This window comes from Oxyura jamaicensis, chromosome 2 (assembly GCF_011077185.1).
Source record: "Oxyura jamaicensis isolate SHBP4307 breed ruddy duck chromosome 2, BPBGC_Ojam_1.0, whole genome shotgun sequence".
NCBI lineage: Eukaryota > Metazoa > Chordata > Aves > Anseriformes > Anatidae > Oxyura > Oxyura jamaicensis.
This window is the reverse complement of record NC_048894.1, coordinates 6,998,140-7,013,465: the sequence shown is the minus strand read 5'-3', so window position 1 is coordinate 7,013,465 and position 15,326 is coordinate 6,998,140. Positions and strand designations below refer to the sequence as shown.

The window sequence follows — 15,326 nt, the reverse complement described above, 5'->3', positions numbered from 1 at the left end:
TGGTCAGTAAGCAAATGCAGGTAACAAAGACTGCTGTGTAATGTTCCAACTGATAACTGCTTCCTAGTTTCCTCGTAGTCTCCCTTTTTCTGAGAGTCCTAAATCAGGATGGGACGTTCAAGCACATTTGTAGTGCAAATAACAAATGTCAAAGTTGTGTAAACTGTATTTCAGTAAATGTCATGAAAGAGGCCTCATAAATGGCGGCCTCCTAAATTGTGCTGCTGCTCTCCTTCCACAACCACTTTAGGGACCTTAAGAATTCAAAAAGAGCCTATTTGTAAGGCCGCTTCACAGTCATTCCATGGAATCACAGAGTGGTTTGGGTTGGAAGGGACCTTAAAGATCATCTAATTCCAACCCTTAGCCACAGGCAGGGACCCCTGCCACCAGCCCAGGCTGCCTGTAGCCCCCTGTAGGTACTGCAACGTTGCTATAAGGTCACCACGGAGCCTTCTCTTCTGTGGGCTGAGAGAGTGGGGGTTGTTGAGCGTGTCCTGATAGGACAGATGCTCCAGCCCCTGGATTACCTTCATAGCCCTCCTCTGGACTCACCCCAACAGGTCTCTGTCCTTCTGGTGCTGGGCCCCAGAGCTGAGCACAGGCTCCAGGTGGGGTCTCACAAGAGCAGAGCAGAGGGGGACAATCCCCTCCCTGCCCTGCTGCCCACGCTGTGTTGGTGCGGCCCAGGACACGGCTGGCTTTCTGGGCTGTGCATGAATACTGCTTGCTCATGTTGAGTTTCTCATCCACCAACACCCCCAGGTCCTTCTCCTCAGGGCTGCTTTCAATCCATTCCCTGCCCAGCCTGTATTTGTACTTAAAGCACTATAGCAGCAACAGTACTTTTACTCTTCCTGAGCAAGAAGCAGTCTTCAGTCTCAATGTCTTGTATTTTATATTGGTTTTTGTGTAAACAGAATCCCAGGCTGCTCGTTACAGTCATATGAAAATACGGAGTATTGCACGGGGAACTGTAATTCAGTAAAAAAGTACCATTGCTGTTTGTTTGAATAAGATTTAGATGATTATGCAACAAGGTATAAAGTCAAAATTTATGTATAAAATTAATGGGTTCATGTAGTCAGAAAAGCACTGAATTCCCAGTAATGTTTTGCAGATGGATCAGGAGATAAAACAGTTTGAACTGCCTTTGACTAGCCTAAAATGAGATGTTCTTTTGTCATCTAAAGATAAAAGAAAATGCATTTTTACTTTGCACGTGTGCCTGTGGAGCAGATGGGTGCATGGTATTAGAAAGTTTTATTTTGATCGTTAAACTTCTGTTAAAGGCAGAAAATTTCTGTGAAGAAACGCTGAAGAACAGGGTTGTAGGTGGTGTTATCTGTCAAATAATCAAGTATTTTTATATCACAGTAGCACTCGTTACTTCCCAAATGTTCTACAAATAAAGAGGTAGACAGTTTCTAGCCAGATTGGAAGACTTGTTTCATTACACTTAGTATGTGAAGAATGGTGTTAAACTGCACTTCTGATAAGCTTCCATGTTTGATCCCCAGGATCCCCAAGAAGGGCCTGATAAAATGAAGGACGTTGTATTCTGTAGCAACAACTGCTTTGTTCTTTATTCAGCAGCAGTGCAGGCAAAAAACTCCGAGAACAAAGTAAGTATCAAATGCTGGTAAATCCTAGCAGGCAGAGATGACTGCAGCTATTTTTTGAGAAACAGAAATGGGGTGGGGGGATCAGACGTTGAAATTCTGAACCGTCAGCATGAAATAACATTCATATTTGCACAGCCTTCTGTCTAACCGAGGTACAGGTCAGAACACGAGCCATCTTGTGCTGTCCTCACAGGCTTTGAAGATGCGATCTCAGAAAAGTAGTCCATGGGTTAAGGTTGTCTGGGCATTGTTAGAAACCACAGATACCTCTTTAGGAGTTATTTTCTGCGTTTTGATTTGGCTTACATACAGTAAAAGTCTTACATCTGTGCAAACATCTGAATGGCAAGTTTACAAAACATTTGTATTTTCTTAATGCATCAGAAAAAAATAATCTTATTCAGTTACTTTACTTGGCTGAAGTTGCCATTTTAAAGCATTAATTACCAAAGCAATAATAAAGAGGCTGCTGACTGACAGTGACAAGGAAAATTAGCTTGTAATTACTGGACAAATGGTTTCTTAAAAACTTGGTCAACTTAAATTGAACTTAGGCCATGGATTTTTCCCAGGTGGGGGATAGGATGAATGTCCAGAAGAGGACACTTCAGTTCTCTACCTACCGACGCTGTTAGGGATGTACAGCAACTTGGAGAAACTCAGCACTTCTGCACAGGGCCTTTTTTCTTGCTTTGTCCGGGTGCTTTCAGCTTCAAATGAATGTAATGGGTTAAATCTGTGAGGTTCAGGGTGGTGCCACTGTAAGGTTAGCAGGCCTTCGAGTACATTCTCAAATTATAGTTAATAATAACAAAATCTTACAAGAACACTTAAATTCATCCATTTCATCATTTAAATGAAACAGTCTCCATTCAGGACTAAATAACGGCGGGTTTTATTTTCTCATAGATAAAAACGTTCAAAAACTTTTAACTAGCTTGGTTTCTACTTTGGGTAGTTCAAACCCACATTTTTTCCTAAACTAGTGGACGGAACGGGCAACGTGCTGCAAGCATTACCTAATTCATGACTTGTCACGTAGTCATATGCTTACTGTAGAATTTGCAGCCTTCCTTCAGATGCGTCATACTTATTTTTTCAAAAGAAACAACAAAATACTGGATAAGGAGATAAAAATGTTTACGTCCACGTGCTTGCACAAGTGTATCGCCGCATACATAATTAAGTTAATTACATGTCACAGTCAGCCTCCCAGTCCTTTCATTTATTGTTCCAAGACTAATCACACAAACCACACTAGGCACTCTTAATCTAAATTTCCCTTGTTCTTTTTGTTCTCCTTGTTTTTTAAATAAATCTCTGCAGGTTTAATTCCTGTTTACTGTAACCGAATGGTTAAGACCTCAAGGTGTGTGTGGCTAATGCAGAGCTGCACAGGAATCTCCTTGTCACTTGTTTCCACGAAATATGTGGCATTAATTCTCAGTCTTCCCCTCCTAGCAAATAACAAGCTTCTTGTTCTTTGAATTAATTCTGTGACCCATATTTTCGGTTACTTTGTGTCATAACAGAACTTTCTAAAAATACCTAAAATGTAAATCCCTCAATTACCTCTAGAGCATTTGATGAATTTTTCGTTCAGAAGCTGTACACAGGATTATTTGCTTTTCCTGTGAAGTTTTAAAGGGTGCCGTGTTCCGGGTTGACTGGGAGAACTTCAGTGCTCTGTATCCCAGCACAGGCTGTGATAAAGCAGGTAATTTCCATCTCTCTCTGTCGCTGCATCACGATTTTAGGCATTCGGAGTAGCCTCTTAAGTTCTCACCTGAAGGTTTTCAAGACACATGTAATGGTTGGGGATTCTGTTCTTAAGAGTTTTCTCTTGGTTTATCAGGAGTCGGTTCCATCTTTGCCGCAGTCACCGATGAAGGAGAGGCCACCCAAAGCATTCCATCAGTACAGCAACAACATCTCCACCTTGGATGTCCATTGTCTGCCTCAGTTGCAGGAAAAAGCGTCTCCACCGTCCTCACCCCCAATCATGTTCCCCCCTGCATTCGAAGCAGCCAAGGTAGAGGCGAAACCGGACGAGCTTAAGGTAACGGTGAAACTAAAACCTAGGTTAAAAGCAATACACAGTAGTCTTGATGACTGTCGGCCTCCAAGTAAGAAATGGAAAGGAATGAAGTGGAAGAAGTGGAGCATTCAGATTGTGATCCCTAAAGGATCGTTCAAACCTCCTTGTGAAGAAGAAATAGATGAATTTCTCAAAAAATTGGGCACAACCCTTAAACCAGATCCTGTGCTTAAAGACTACAGAAAATGTTGCTTCTGTCATGAGGAGGGTGATGGATTAACTGATGGACCAGCAAGGCTTCTGAACCTGGATTTAGACCTTTGGGTCCATTTGAACTGTGCTCTTTGGTCTACAGAAGTCTACGAGACGCAAGCTGGTGCCTTAATAAACGTGGAGCTAGCACTGCGGAGAGGCTTGCAGATGAAATGCATGTTCTGTCACAAAATGGGTGCCACCAGCGGTTGTCACAGGTTAAGGTGCACCAATATTTACCACTTTACCTGTGCCATTAAAGCACAATGCATGTTTTTTAAAGACAAGACCATGCTTTGCCCCATGCACAAACCAAAGGGAACTCATGAGCAAGAACTCAGTTACTTTGCAGTCTTCAGGAGGGTCTACGTGCAGCGCGACGAGGTGCGGCAGATCGCTAGCATCGTGCAGCGAGGAGAACGCGACCACACTTTCCGTGTGGGGAGCCTGATTTTCCACGCCGTCGGTCAGCTGCTGCCACAGCAGATGCAGGCGTTTCACTCCTCGAAAGCGCTCTTCCCCGTGGGCTACGAGGCCAGCAGGCTGTACTGGAGCATGAGATACGCAAACAGGCGCTGTCGCTATCTCTGTTCGATTGAGGAGAAGGACGGGCTTCCATTGTTTGTCATCAAGGTTGTGGAGCAAGGCCACGAAGATCTGGTTCTCACTGACACAACACCAAAAGGTAAATTCTGTCGACTCAGGTGATGACTTTTGTGGGTCTGCTCTTTGTTACTAATGGTACTTAGCACCTGTGATAAATGTTTCAAACCAGTTTTGCAGACACTGCTCTAATTCAGACATTGCAATGTTAGAGGGAGCTTCCAGGATCCGTTTTTAATTTAACACTGTGAGGACACCTCTGAAGAAGCCACATAAGCTGCAAGTAAAAGATGATTTGTAACAGGTTCAGCTGAGGTTAAAATTAAATAGTAAGAATGTTAGTACAAGTTTTCTTTCCTGAAAATTGGCTTTGTTTAAATATGATATTGACAGTGAGGTCCCCGAGTTGTTCTCAGGGCTGGGAGCACTGACTCTGCTGGGCGAGGAAACAGCACGTTCGAGGATAAACCTATGGCAGGTCTTGGGAACCTGCGGTGCTTTGGGTTTTGGCCACTTTGTGCTGTGGGTGCTGATAGGCCTGGCCCTGCTCTGTCCAGGTAAACCTCAGCAGAATTTTCCACACGCAGCCGAGAGCTGACAGTAATCCAAAGGACATGCGGGTAACTTTTGAGCAACCTTGTGCAGGTTTCCTTAGGAGAATCTCTTCTGTAGCTTCAGAAAACCCCCTGGTTCCCTGGAGAGAAATGTTTATTACTGTCAGAGAACTGGAGGTTTCCATGAGAAGCAAGGAAGGGTACAGCAGGAAGGGTACAGATGCTTTGGAATTTGTTCAAGACAAAATAGTATCTCATCAGATCACTCTCCATTTTGCTTATGAAACGCTGGCCTTGACAGCAACAAAACACCTTTCCATTATGAGTTTCTGGTTCCTCCTATCTTCAGGCGTGAATTTTAAAACCAGTACAGTGGACTTTTAATTTTTTTGATCCGTGTAATTCTTTCCCGTATGGTTGTGTAGGTGTGTGGGATAAAATCTTGGAGCCTGTTGCTTCTGTTAGAAAAGAGTCTGAAATGCTCCAGCTGTTTCCTGGCTACTTGAAGGGTGAAGACCTCTTTGGTTTGACAGTCTCTGCGGTGGCAAGGATTGCCGAATCGGTGAGTCTTCACCATCACGGTTCTTGCTGGATCACCCAGAATTGTTGGCTATCTCATACACACATGAGAAAGGGAGCAGGAGGAAGTGTGGAAAGTGAAAGGTGTCATGACGTGCCGTGAACTGATAATTACTTGGCTTTTCTTTTTGTTTGTGTCTGTTCTTTTGCAGCTTCCAGGGGTTGAGGCCTGTGAGAATTACACGTTCCGCTATGGCCGAAACCCCTTAATGGAACTTCCTCTTGCTATCAACCCCACGGGCTGTGCCCGTGCCGAGCCTAAAATGAGTACCCATGTCAAGAGGTTTGTGTTAAGGTATTTTGTTTTAATTTCACATAGTACAGCCCAGGGTTTATAGGCTGCTTAGGGTTATTTGTGCTTTCGTCTGCTGCTTACAAACCCTGTCGTCTTTGGCTGTGTATGTGCATGCCCAAATCCACGGGATTGCTGTGTCGTCTCTGCTAGCTGGCTTTAAGTGTGTGTGCGTCTACAAGAAGTTTTTTAATTGGCTTTGTGGCTGTTTGCGGAGAAATCTTCAGTTTGTTTTGTATTTTTTCCTGTTATATGCCCAATTCCTACAGGCCTCACACCTTGAATAGCACCAGCACATCGAAGTCATTTCAGAGCACAGTTACAGGAGAACTGAACGCGCCTTACAGTAAGCAGTTCGTCCATTCCAAGTCCTCTCAGTACCGAAAAATGAAAACCGAGTGGAAGTCCAACGTGTATCTAGCTCGCTCTCGCATTCAGGTCAGTTCTCATCGGAGGACATTCTTACATTCTTGTATTTAGACCTATTTTTATATGTTGCATACATATTTTTCATTTGTTTTAATATAAATCAGATTTTTATATTGTTTTATTTTTAAAAATGAATCAAATTGCAAAATTCCTTAAAGCCTATACCAAAATTTGGCAATTTGTACATGGCCATCACCTCACTAAGACTCTGAAGCAAGATTTGTTACTAATTACTGTAAATACCTTAAACGTTAATTTGTTAGTTGTCTAGAAAAATGCGTTACTTCATTTCAAGGTGGTTTGGGCCACATTTCTCACTAAAAATAAGTACATGAATATGCAGTGGAAGCCTGACATACCCAGACCAAGCTGAGAAAAGTGGTATGAAACAGCACAGAGAGTTCAACACTTGGCTGCACTCATAAATGGGTTTCTTAGGATTTCTGTGTAATTGTTTGTGGTTTGGCCCCACAGACTATTGTGCAAAAGCTTTGTATCTCTCTGTGTGTGAACGTGGTTGTTGTTTGTTTTAGGTTGGACTTGACTGTGCTATTGTGTTCCCCTTACGTTCCTCCGTTCTCGTGAGGCGCCTCCTTTATTTTTCAGTGAATTTGTAAACTTCACACAGGCAGTCGTAAGGTATAAGCGGTATAAGAGAAGCCTGCTTTCTCACCTAGACAGAAGCCAAGTATGTTTTATTGCATCTTAAATTTTTTCTGTAAAGCTGAGTTTTTCATCCGGACTGTTACAACATCGGTTGCTTTTCTGTGCTACTTGATTCTTTCTGGGCAGTTCAATTTTCTTTCACGTGATTTTCTGCAGGAATGGTTTTGGGGCATGGTGAGGAATGCAGTGTAAATGTAAATTTATTACGAAATTCTAAATCACCACGTGTTTTTTGTAGGGCCTGGGCTTGTATGCTGCTAGAGACATTGAAAAGCACACTATGGTCATTGAATATATCGGAACCATTATCCGCAATGAGGTGGCAAACAGGAAAGAGAAGCTTTATGAATCTCAGGTACGGGCTGGTGTTTGTTCACTGTTTCTTTCCCCTTCCTCATTCCAATATTGGTATCAGTAGACAAATGCTCTCTGTTGGATGAATTTGTGGATCATGAGGGGACGGGAGCCATGGCTGCAGCAGGTAACAGGAGTCAGGTCCCCTCAGTTCTGCGTGCTGCTGTGCTCTAAATGCAGTAGGCTAAAAGTACAGCCACAGGAGGCCAAAGTTACTTATTAAAGGACCTCAGCGTACTTAAATATTTAATAAACCTCGCAGCACCCTAGGCAGGCAGGTAATGCATATCCTCATTCCTGGAGGAAAAGGAAAGAGCTTTTAGAGAGATGTCAGGACCTCAATTTTTAATGAGAACTTTAAATTTAAAGCAATTTCCTTTGTGTAACGTAGCAGTATTGTAACAGTTAACACACATTTGTGAAGCACTCAAAGAAACCCAAGCTATTAGTACACTGTTGGAGGGGAATACTAATTTGACAGATGTGTGTTGATGACCCATCCAATCCCTCAAAAAGCAGCGAGGTTAATGGCAGCATGCCACTGGCAGCCCAAGTGTGCATCAGCACTCTGTCCCCAGCGAGCCAGTGGGTGTCTGACCATGTTTACAGGACACTTGGAGATAACCCACGTTGCTGCTCGGTTTTAATCATCAGCAATGATTTAAAATCCACTTTTTTTTCTCAATTCTTCTTTCCAGAATCGCGGGGTGTACATGTTCCGCATTGACAATGACCACGTCATCGATGCTACCTTGACGGGAGGTCCTGCAAGGTGGGTGGCTCTGGGGAGATGCCTGGCCGCGTTCTGGAGAGCTGTCCCTGTCCCCTGGGGGCTGCTTGTTGAGGGACTCAAGTCTGTGCCTTTCTCGACGGCCTCTACTCTGCAGGCTGGCACGTTCAGTCTTCAGACCGTCCCACGGAAATAATGCCATCTTTTTCATTAGCTTTACTCATCTTTGATTGTATTTCATGGCAGCTATGAAGAAAGTGGATTTTTTTTTTAACATTTTATTTTTTTTTTGGCATTTTCTAGGTAAAGAAACAAGTACAGAGTAATGTAATTTTATCTGGAAAGTCAGTGCACCCCTGAAGCTAAGGTCATTCTAAGGTTTGGTTTAGATTTGTCTCAAAAGATGCATTTTCTTAAAAGGTTACGTTTTTCAAACCCTGTTTTCGCAGGTATATCAACCATTCGTGTGCACCTAACTGCGTGGCTGAGGTGGTAACTTTTGAGAGAGGACACAAAATCATCATCAGCTCCAGCAGGAGAATTCAGAAAGGGGAGGAGGTAGGGCTGTCTCCTTTGTTTTTACATCGCTGTTGCCACTTAGGTTCATTGCTAGATATTTACCCAATTCCTACAGCCGCTAGCACCAATTGCTCATGCTGTGGTGGGGAAGACTGACATTTCCCTTCCCCTTTTCCATGTTAAATCTTGCCAGTTCCTGCAGGTGCCATGTTTGATGCATTTAAACTGTAGCTACAAGGGAAGATGTAGTAAAATCCATTTTTGGTAACCCCTCTCGTGCATCTTTTTCCAGCTTTGCTATGACTATAAGTTTGATTTTGAAGACGACCAGCACAAGATTCCATGTCACTGTGGAGCTGTAAACTGCCGAAAATGGATGAACTAGAATGCATTCCTTGCTGTCTTTTGAGGGTTGCTTGTCCCTAGGAAGAAGTGATTCACATTTTGATTTTGTCGACATAAAATTGTTGCCTTTTTGAAGGGAAGAGAAAATCACTTCTGGAAGTACACATTTCTACTCAAGTATTTAAAAAAAAAAAAAGAAAAAAAAAAAAGGAAAAACAAAAAAACAAGCACCAGAAGCAAGCCGGCAAAATCTGAAGCTAACTTTCCAGACACGTGGAGGTTAAACTGAATTAACAGAATGGTCCAGCACTTTTGTTTTTGAGCTCACTAAGGAGAAACTGTTTAACTTGGGCAAAGAACTGATGGCTGACCTGCGGAAGTGCAGGTGGGCATATATGAATGTAAGACTGAAATCACCAGCGAAAGGGAGAAGTCCAAAGTGCTGGCCACAGCCTTATTTGATAAAGGGGCAGGCCCTCTAATTAAAGAAAAATTTTAAATAAAAGTAGACACCACTGAACAAGGAATGTACTGAAACGACTTCCTTAGGGATAGAGCTAAGGGAAAAATAACTTGCACTAAAATACATTTAAATACTTGATTCCATGAGTCAGTTTATTGTAGTTTTTGATTTCTGTAAAATAAGAGAACCTTTTTGTATTTATTATTGAATAAGTGAATGAAGCTATTTTTAAAAAGAAAGTTAGAAGAAAGCCAAGCTGCTGCTGTTACCTGCAGAACTAACAAACTCTGTTACTTTGTACAAAAGTGTAAATATTTTGAGAAAAAAAAATACAGTATAAAAATAGTTATTGACCAAATGCTACCAGACTCTGCAGCAGTTCGGGTGCTTATTATAAAATGTCAATAGGGATGTTACAATATGATCTCATGTAGTAGCAGACATGCGATTACAATTACGGAATAACCAAAATCTCAATTTAAAGAGAGAGGGTTTTTTATGTTTCAAGCAGTCTCAACTGTGGTCTATTAGAATTTTTTTAAGTAAACCTTAAGCCTGGTACAGGGCGTGTATATTACAAATAAGACTTTTGTAGATGTTTGGGTAATTTAGATTAATTTTATTTGTATTATATTGTTGCATCCCTATTTCTTAAGTCAGGTTTTTTGTGCTTAAAATTTGTGATAACTGTGAATAACTGCTAAAACCACCCAAAATAGGGGCTGAACACCGTTTTTTTCTTCAGCAAAAGTAGTCAAGATTAGGTGAGTGTTCAGCCTACATTAAATCATGTAAACAGCATAGAATCATGTAGTTGGAGCTTAAGTCTGATATGATAGCCTTCTTAAAAGGAAAACAAGGAAAAAAAATTAGATGTAATGTGCTTGCAGCTGCAGGACGCTGGCAATAGGGTTTTGGAAAATGTAATTTAAAGATGTGTTTGTATGGATTGTTTTTGTTTACATTTCTTTAAAAAAAATAAACACTGTTTTGTGTTTGCTTGTAGAAATTTAATCAGCATTTTGAACCAGGTTAGCTTTTTATTTTGTACTTAAAATTCTGGTACTGACACTTCACAGACTAAATATAAAAAAATGAAGTTTTTTTTTTTGTGTGCACAATTAAAGTGGACTGTAAACTGTTGGTATATTCAGTAATACAGTTCTGAACTTGTAATGTATATGGCATGATGTATTTTTATCTTACAGAATAAATCAATTGTATATATTTTTCTCTTGATAAATAGCTGTATGAAATTGTTTCTTGAATATTTTTCTTCTCTTGTACAATATTCCAACATCCTACCAGTATTTGTCCTACAGTTTTTTTCTGTTCTGTATAATAGTATCTAATGTTGGCAAAAAAACAAAAACAACACAAAAAAAAAAGAATTTTTTGAAGTATACAGAGTGTTATGGGTTTTGGAATTTGTGGAAACAGATTTAGAAGATCAGCATTTACAAATAAAAATATTTTACATCTATAAATGATTACCCTCCTGTTTTCATTCGGGGTGTCTGCCTTCTAGCTGTCCCTGGATCTCGGTGTCTGCTTCCAGCAGCGAGAAGCAGCGGTGAGAACGCGCCAAGTGCCGTTCCCCTGCTCTCCCACAAGCCCTGCTCGTTTTACACTGCGATGCCACTTCCCGTGCATCCTGTCAGATGCCATCACTTGACAATTGTTTTTTCCCCCAATCTTGGCTGAAAAAAAAGAGGAAAGGGAGTCTTCTGCTGCAGTGAACTTGCCTGATGCTGAAGAAGTTTGTATTAAGCCTTCGTTGCTGGAGCTGGTCGCAAGCAGCCCGTGTGGTGTCCTGCTCGTCCTGCCCAGCAACATCCCCAGCAGCTGTTGGCAGCCACTCAGAGGAAGAAAACGAAACGCCACCCAGTCACAGGCAGTGCACGGAGAGACCACGTAACTGAGTCGGGACAGGTGGTCACAGGAACACTCATCACCAAGATCTGACCAAGGGAGGTGACTGACCAAGAGCGGGCTTTGGCCAGCAGCAACCTTCCACTGCAGAAACGCTGTGCCTCCAAAACGCCGCTGTGCCACCTCATTCCTGGAAACCACCCCTGTGCCTCAGGCCTTAGAGCAGTGCAGCAGGCGAGGGGAGCCCTTCATGGGCAGCCTTGGTCCCTTTCTGTCCCAACCCAGCTCTGGCCGTGGCTCCAGGCCCTCGCGCTCCACACAGCAAGCGTGGGGCTCAGTCGTGTCACTGCACGCAGCATCTGGCTTTGCACGTGGTAGAAGAGCAGCCATGAGCCACTTGGAGGTAGGAGGGTTACCCAGCCTTCAAAGGGAAAGACTAAAAATGTTTTGGGTAGCTAACATAAGTGAGGTTAAAAATAAGGCGCATTTATAGCAAGAGGGAGGTAGCAGCTTTATATTAAGCCGCAAGGCAGCAGCAGTTCAGCAGTCCATCATGGTACGGACTCAGAACCTCTTACTGCAGGCCATGGGTACTGAGCTGGTTTTGAGAGCAGCCCCCAGATTGCCTCAGACCAGCAAAAGGTCAAAAATTGACTGTGGCAATGGACCCAGACCGTAAATAAATACTACAGCAAAAGCTGCTGGGAGCAGCTGTAGCAGCACGGTCATGACCCAGCTGTCCTCCATGGAAGCAGGCATCTGTGCAACGAGAGGCCTCGCCGTGTGCTGCACAAACCCACCTGGAGCTGTTGGAGCTCGGGCACTGCCCTCGCTGCCAGGGATCAGCTGGAGGCCACCCGGGGCAGCGCTGCACCATGAGCTGCTTCGAGACTCCGGGATCTCCTGCAAGGGCCCAAGAGACCTGGCGAGAGGCTGAGTCCACGCCCGAAATGCAGCCACTGGGGTTGTTTTCAGGGGCCTCCCTGGGTAGGAAGGAGCTGGCTGGTGTCTGACTTACGTGACAGTGATTTAACTGGAGGCAAACCCACTTCAGCCGATGGTTGGGGTTTATAACTAAAGGCTGCTTACCTGGTTCCTCCTTGCACTGTGACTCGGCTTCTGCTCCTGCTGAACGAGGCAAAAAGCTGCACAGCAGCAAGGAACCACTCTTACCTGCTCGTTGTCTTGCTCTTGCACTTTTTCTCCCCTCGTGGCTGCCCGCTGAAGGCCCCAGTGCAGTTTGGCCCAGGTGACGCCATCCTCTCCGCAGGAACGCTTGGTCTGTAATTACTCCAACACCGTCATTACTTGCCTCCCGCTGCCCAAATGGCAATAACGGGATGCCGGAGCGTTTGTGTGGCTGGAAAACATTTCTGCTGCCCGGGTTAAAGGGCAGGGCTGCCCCAGCGCTGCTGACATTTGAACTGCGTGCTTCCCGGGGAAGGCAGCTCAGGCATGATGGATAAGGCCACACGCTAAGGAAAAACGCTGGGTAAGGAAAGTTCTGCAGCAGCCTCCACACACACTGAAGAAGTATCTGGGGCTGAAGCAGGACGTCAAGGAAAGGTAAATAATAAAAGAACGTGGGGAAGGACACAGAGAACTGGAGAGGAAGAAGAAACATAAATTACCTGTCAAACCCTTCAAAGGAGAGGAAGAAAGAACCATCTGGGAGGAAAAGGGAGTGAAAACGAGGGAAGACCCCAGTGGTGTGAATGTGGGTTTGCATCAGCCTCCTACCTGGTGCTTTCCGGTCTGATGGCTACAAAGAGTACAGCCATGCTAATTAATAAAAAAATGATACTTTATTTTAAATGCAGCTACTGTCATGGGTCATCAAAATAGACTTTGTAATAGTTACTTCTCTTGTTTTAAATATGAGGTGACGAATGACAGCTAAGAATTTAAACTACATGAAATGTCCTAGAACTGGAAATTAAAAGAACTAAATTTAAATACCGCAAATGACAATTTTCAGAAGATAAAAGGGAATAAAAATATTTTCCAGGTAAAGTAAAATAATTTGGCCAGTAAAACCATACTAAAAAAATGTAAATTAATGAGATACTGCGCATGAAATACTCAAAAATGACTCCTTTCTGTCATTCAAAAGATCCACAAGGCTAAAATCTCACGATTTAAATTACACCGCTCTAATAATTTCTCTTACTTAAAAACAGTTCAGTTATCCAGGATAGTCCAAGGGACCACGCCGGGTCTGTAGCAGGGCTGCCGCTGGTCCTGCTGCGCCCGACACGGGGCCGGTGACCGCCCGGCCCTCCTCACGCCCGCAGCGGGACGTTTCTGCAGGGTCCTTGCGATGGCTGTGGTGGGGGTAGCAGCAAAGGGCTCCTCGCAAAGCCCTCCAGAGTGACCTCAAGTGGCTGAAGGGGATCCTGGTCTTGGCTCGACACTCCGGGGCTGGCTGGCTCAGCTCTCAAAATGCCACTGCTGAGGCAGGGACCCGTCGCAGATGGCCATGGTCACATACCCTTTGTGGCTGAGCGGGTCTACCACCTTCATGCACTGCCCCACGGAGACCTGGTAGAGGCGGTTGTTCTTCTGGAGAAGAGAGGAAGACCGGATTCATTTCTTAAAATTTCTGTCCTACGCCGCTGGCACACTGAAGCTGAAACTGATGCTTATGGGGGCTGACGCTGCCTCAACTGTGGGCCAGGCCTAGTGTGGCACAACTGGCTTGGTGATCTCAGGTGTAGTCATAATTAAACCCAACCCTGATGTCGTGTTAGTGGTACTGTTGCTTGTCAAGGCATTAATTCCAAGCAACGTGCTAGAAATACGCCAGCCGCGCCGCTTACCCCAAACGTCCACTGCTGGGAGCCACCAGAGCCGTGGCATTTCATGAGACGAGGCGGATCGGATGAGCGCGTCTCCGACACATCCAAGCAAAGGAGATTATTCAAAATCAGCTCGTGGTCTTCGTTGTAAACCCAGACCTGAGAGCAGAAAGACTTTTATCAGAGTTTGTAACAAGAGTTTTCACGTGTCAGAGATGCACCCTGCGCTGCTTGCTGCCTTTGTTCCAGCAACCAAAATGCAGCTGCGGAGCTGCGTTGCCTTCCCAGCCTCCCAGAGCATCGCCCCACGCCCAGGCACCCACAGGACTCTGCCTTGTCCCCAGGCAGACTGCTTTTCCTAGCCGTGCCCTGCCAAGGCTGAGACCGGGCCGCCCGCTTCACCACCACTTTGTTTTAGCTGAACCAACACGAGAGCACCTGGATCAGGACCTCATGAACCTACACAACGCCCCAGCAGCTCCGCTGGTGGTGAGAACTGAATTCAGCCCCTCCCCAAGGCTGAGATGGACAAAGCAGGAATTCATGGATTCACGTTTCCAGCTCGGATTGGGCTTGGGTTCCTGAATTTACCCGACTCGTTCAGGTTTCTCTGTTGTCATGCTGAAAAGCACTGCCCCTCTAACAGCCAGCAGGGACACTGCAGCTCTCAGCGTGCCCTCTCCCACGTGTTAACGTGGCACAAGCCACAAGTATCTGTACTGCTGGGGTAAAACACTGCCAGGCACCTTTGGTTGCTGCAGTTGGTGCCCAGACCCCGCTGGCTGCCTCTGCCTGCAGCCTGCAGCGGAGCAAGGACACGGCTTAGGGCTGGAGGAGGCAGCACCCTCCGGCCGGTCTCGCTGCAGGAGCTGCCAGTGCTCAGATCACTTTGGCAGAGGACCTGGAGTGCCCATAACCAAGGGCAGACTCGTCTCTGTGCCAGAAAGCAAAGGAAGGAGGAACTTCGATGTGTCTGCGCCTCGAAGCAGCCTAGGTGGGGCAGGGGTATGGGAAAAGCGGAACTCTGCAGTGAGGGGATGATAGTGAGACCACCTGGTGAACACCCAACAGCTCCTACTATTCTGATCCCACAGGGAGGCCCCTGCATCGCACAGCAGCTGGGCAGCACCCTCCGGCCCCACTGGGTGCTCAGCAGGCAGCAGCACGGCCAGCCAGGTCTCCGTGTGCACAAGGGGCATCGCCTCTC

General features: G+C 44.9%; 2 protein-coding genes and 1 long non-coding RNA gene across 18 annotated transcripts in view; 1 reads left to right on the top strand and 2 right to left on the bottom strand.

Moving 5' to 3' along the window:
• KMT2C (lysine methyltransferase 2C) overlaps window positions 1-10,936 on the top strand; it is a 200,506-nt gene extending 189,570 nt beyond the window's left edge. For 9 of the 11 annotated variants that reach the window (XM_035318876.1, XM_035318874.1, XM_035318873.1 and 6 more), the window contains 9 exons: window positions 1,521-1,625; window positions 3,481-4,600; window positions 5,498-5,634; window positions 5,804-5,946; window positions 6,213-6,381; window positions 7,277-7,393; window positions 8,091-8,164; window positions 8,572-8,680; window positions 8,934-10,936. In XM_035318876.1, the coding sequence (XP_035174767.1) occupies window positions 1,521-1,625; window positions 3,481-4,600; window positions 5,498-5,634; window positions 5,804-5,946; window positions 6,213-6,381; window positions 7,277-7,393; window positions 8,091-8,164; window positions 8,572-8,680; window positions 8,934-9,026 (2,067 nt within the window). In that variant the 3' untranslated portion in view covers window positions 9,027-10,936. The remainder of the gene's footprint in view (window positions 1-1,520; window positions 1,626-3,480; window positions 4,601-5,497; window positions 5,635-5,803; window positions 5,947-6,212; window positions 6,382-7,276; window positions 7,394-8,090; window positions 8,165-8,571; window positions 8,681-8,933) is intronic. The other 2 variants (XM_035318872.1, XM_035318881.1) reach the window with 1 other exon arrangement.
• LOC118162605 lies at window positions 6,875-11,085 on the bottom strand. The gene is made up of 2 exons (XR_004748529.1): window positions 10,944-11,085; window positions 6,875-7,689 (listed from the first exon to the last, which is right to left on the bottom strand). It is a non-coding gene; the product is annotated as an uncharacterized LOC118162605 (long non-coding RNA).
• Window positions 11,086-13,107: 2,022 nt separating this feature from the next.
• The window catches only part of GALNT11 (polypeptide N-acetylgalactosaminyltransferase 11), a 45,665-nt gene continuing 43,446 nt past the window's right edge, over window positions 13,108-15,326 (bottom strand). For all 6 annotated transcript variants that reach the window (XM_035318281.1, XM_035318286.1, XM_035318285.1 and 3 more), the window contains exons 11-12: window positions 14,141-14,278; window positions 13,108-13,883 (exon numbers count right to left, since the gene is read on the bottom strand). In XM_035318281.1, the coding sequence (XP_035174172.1) occupies window positions 13,752-13,883; window positions 14,141-14,278 (270 nt within the window). In that variant the 3' untranslated portion in view covers window positions 13,108-13,751. The remainder of the gene's footprint in view (window positions 13,884-14,140; window positions 14,279-15,326) is intronic.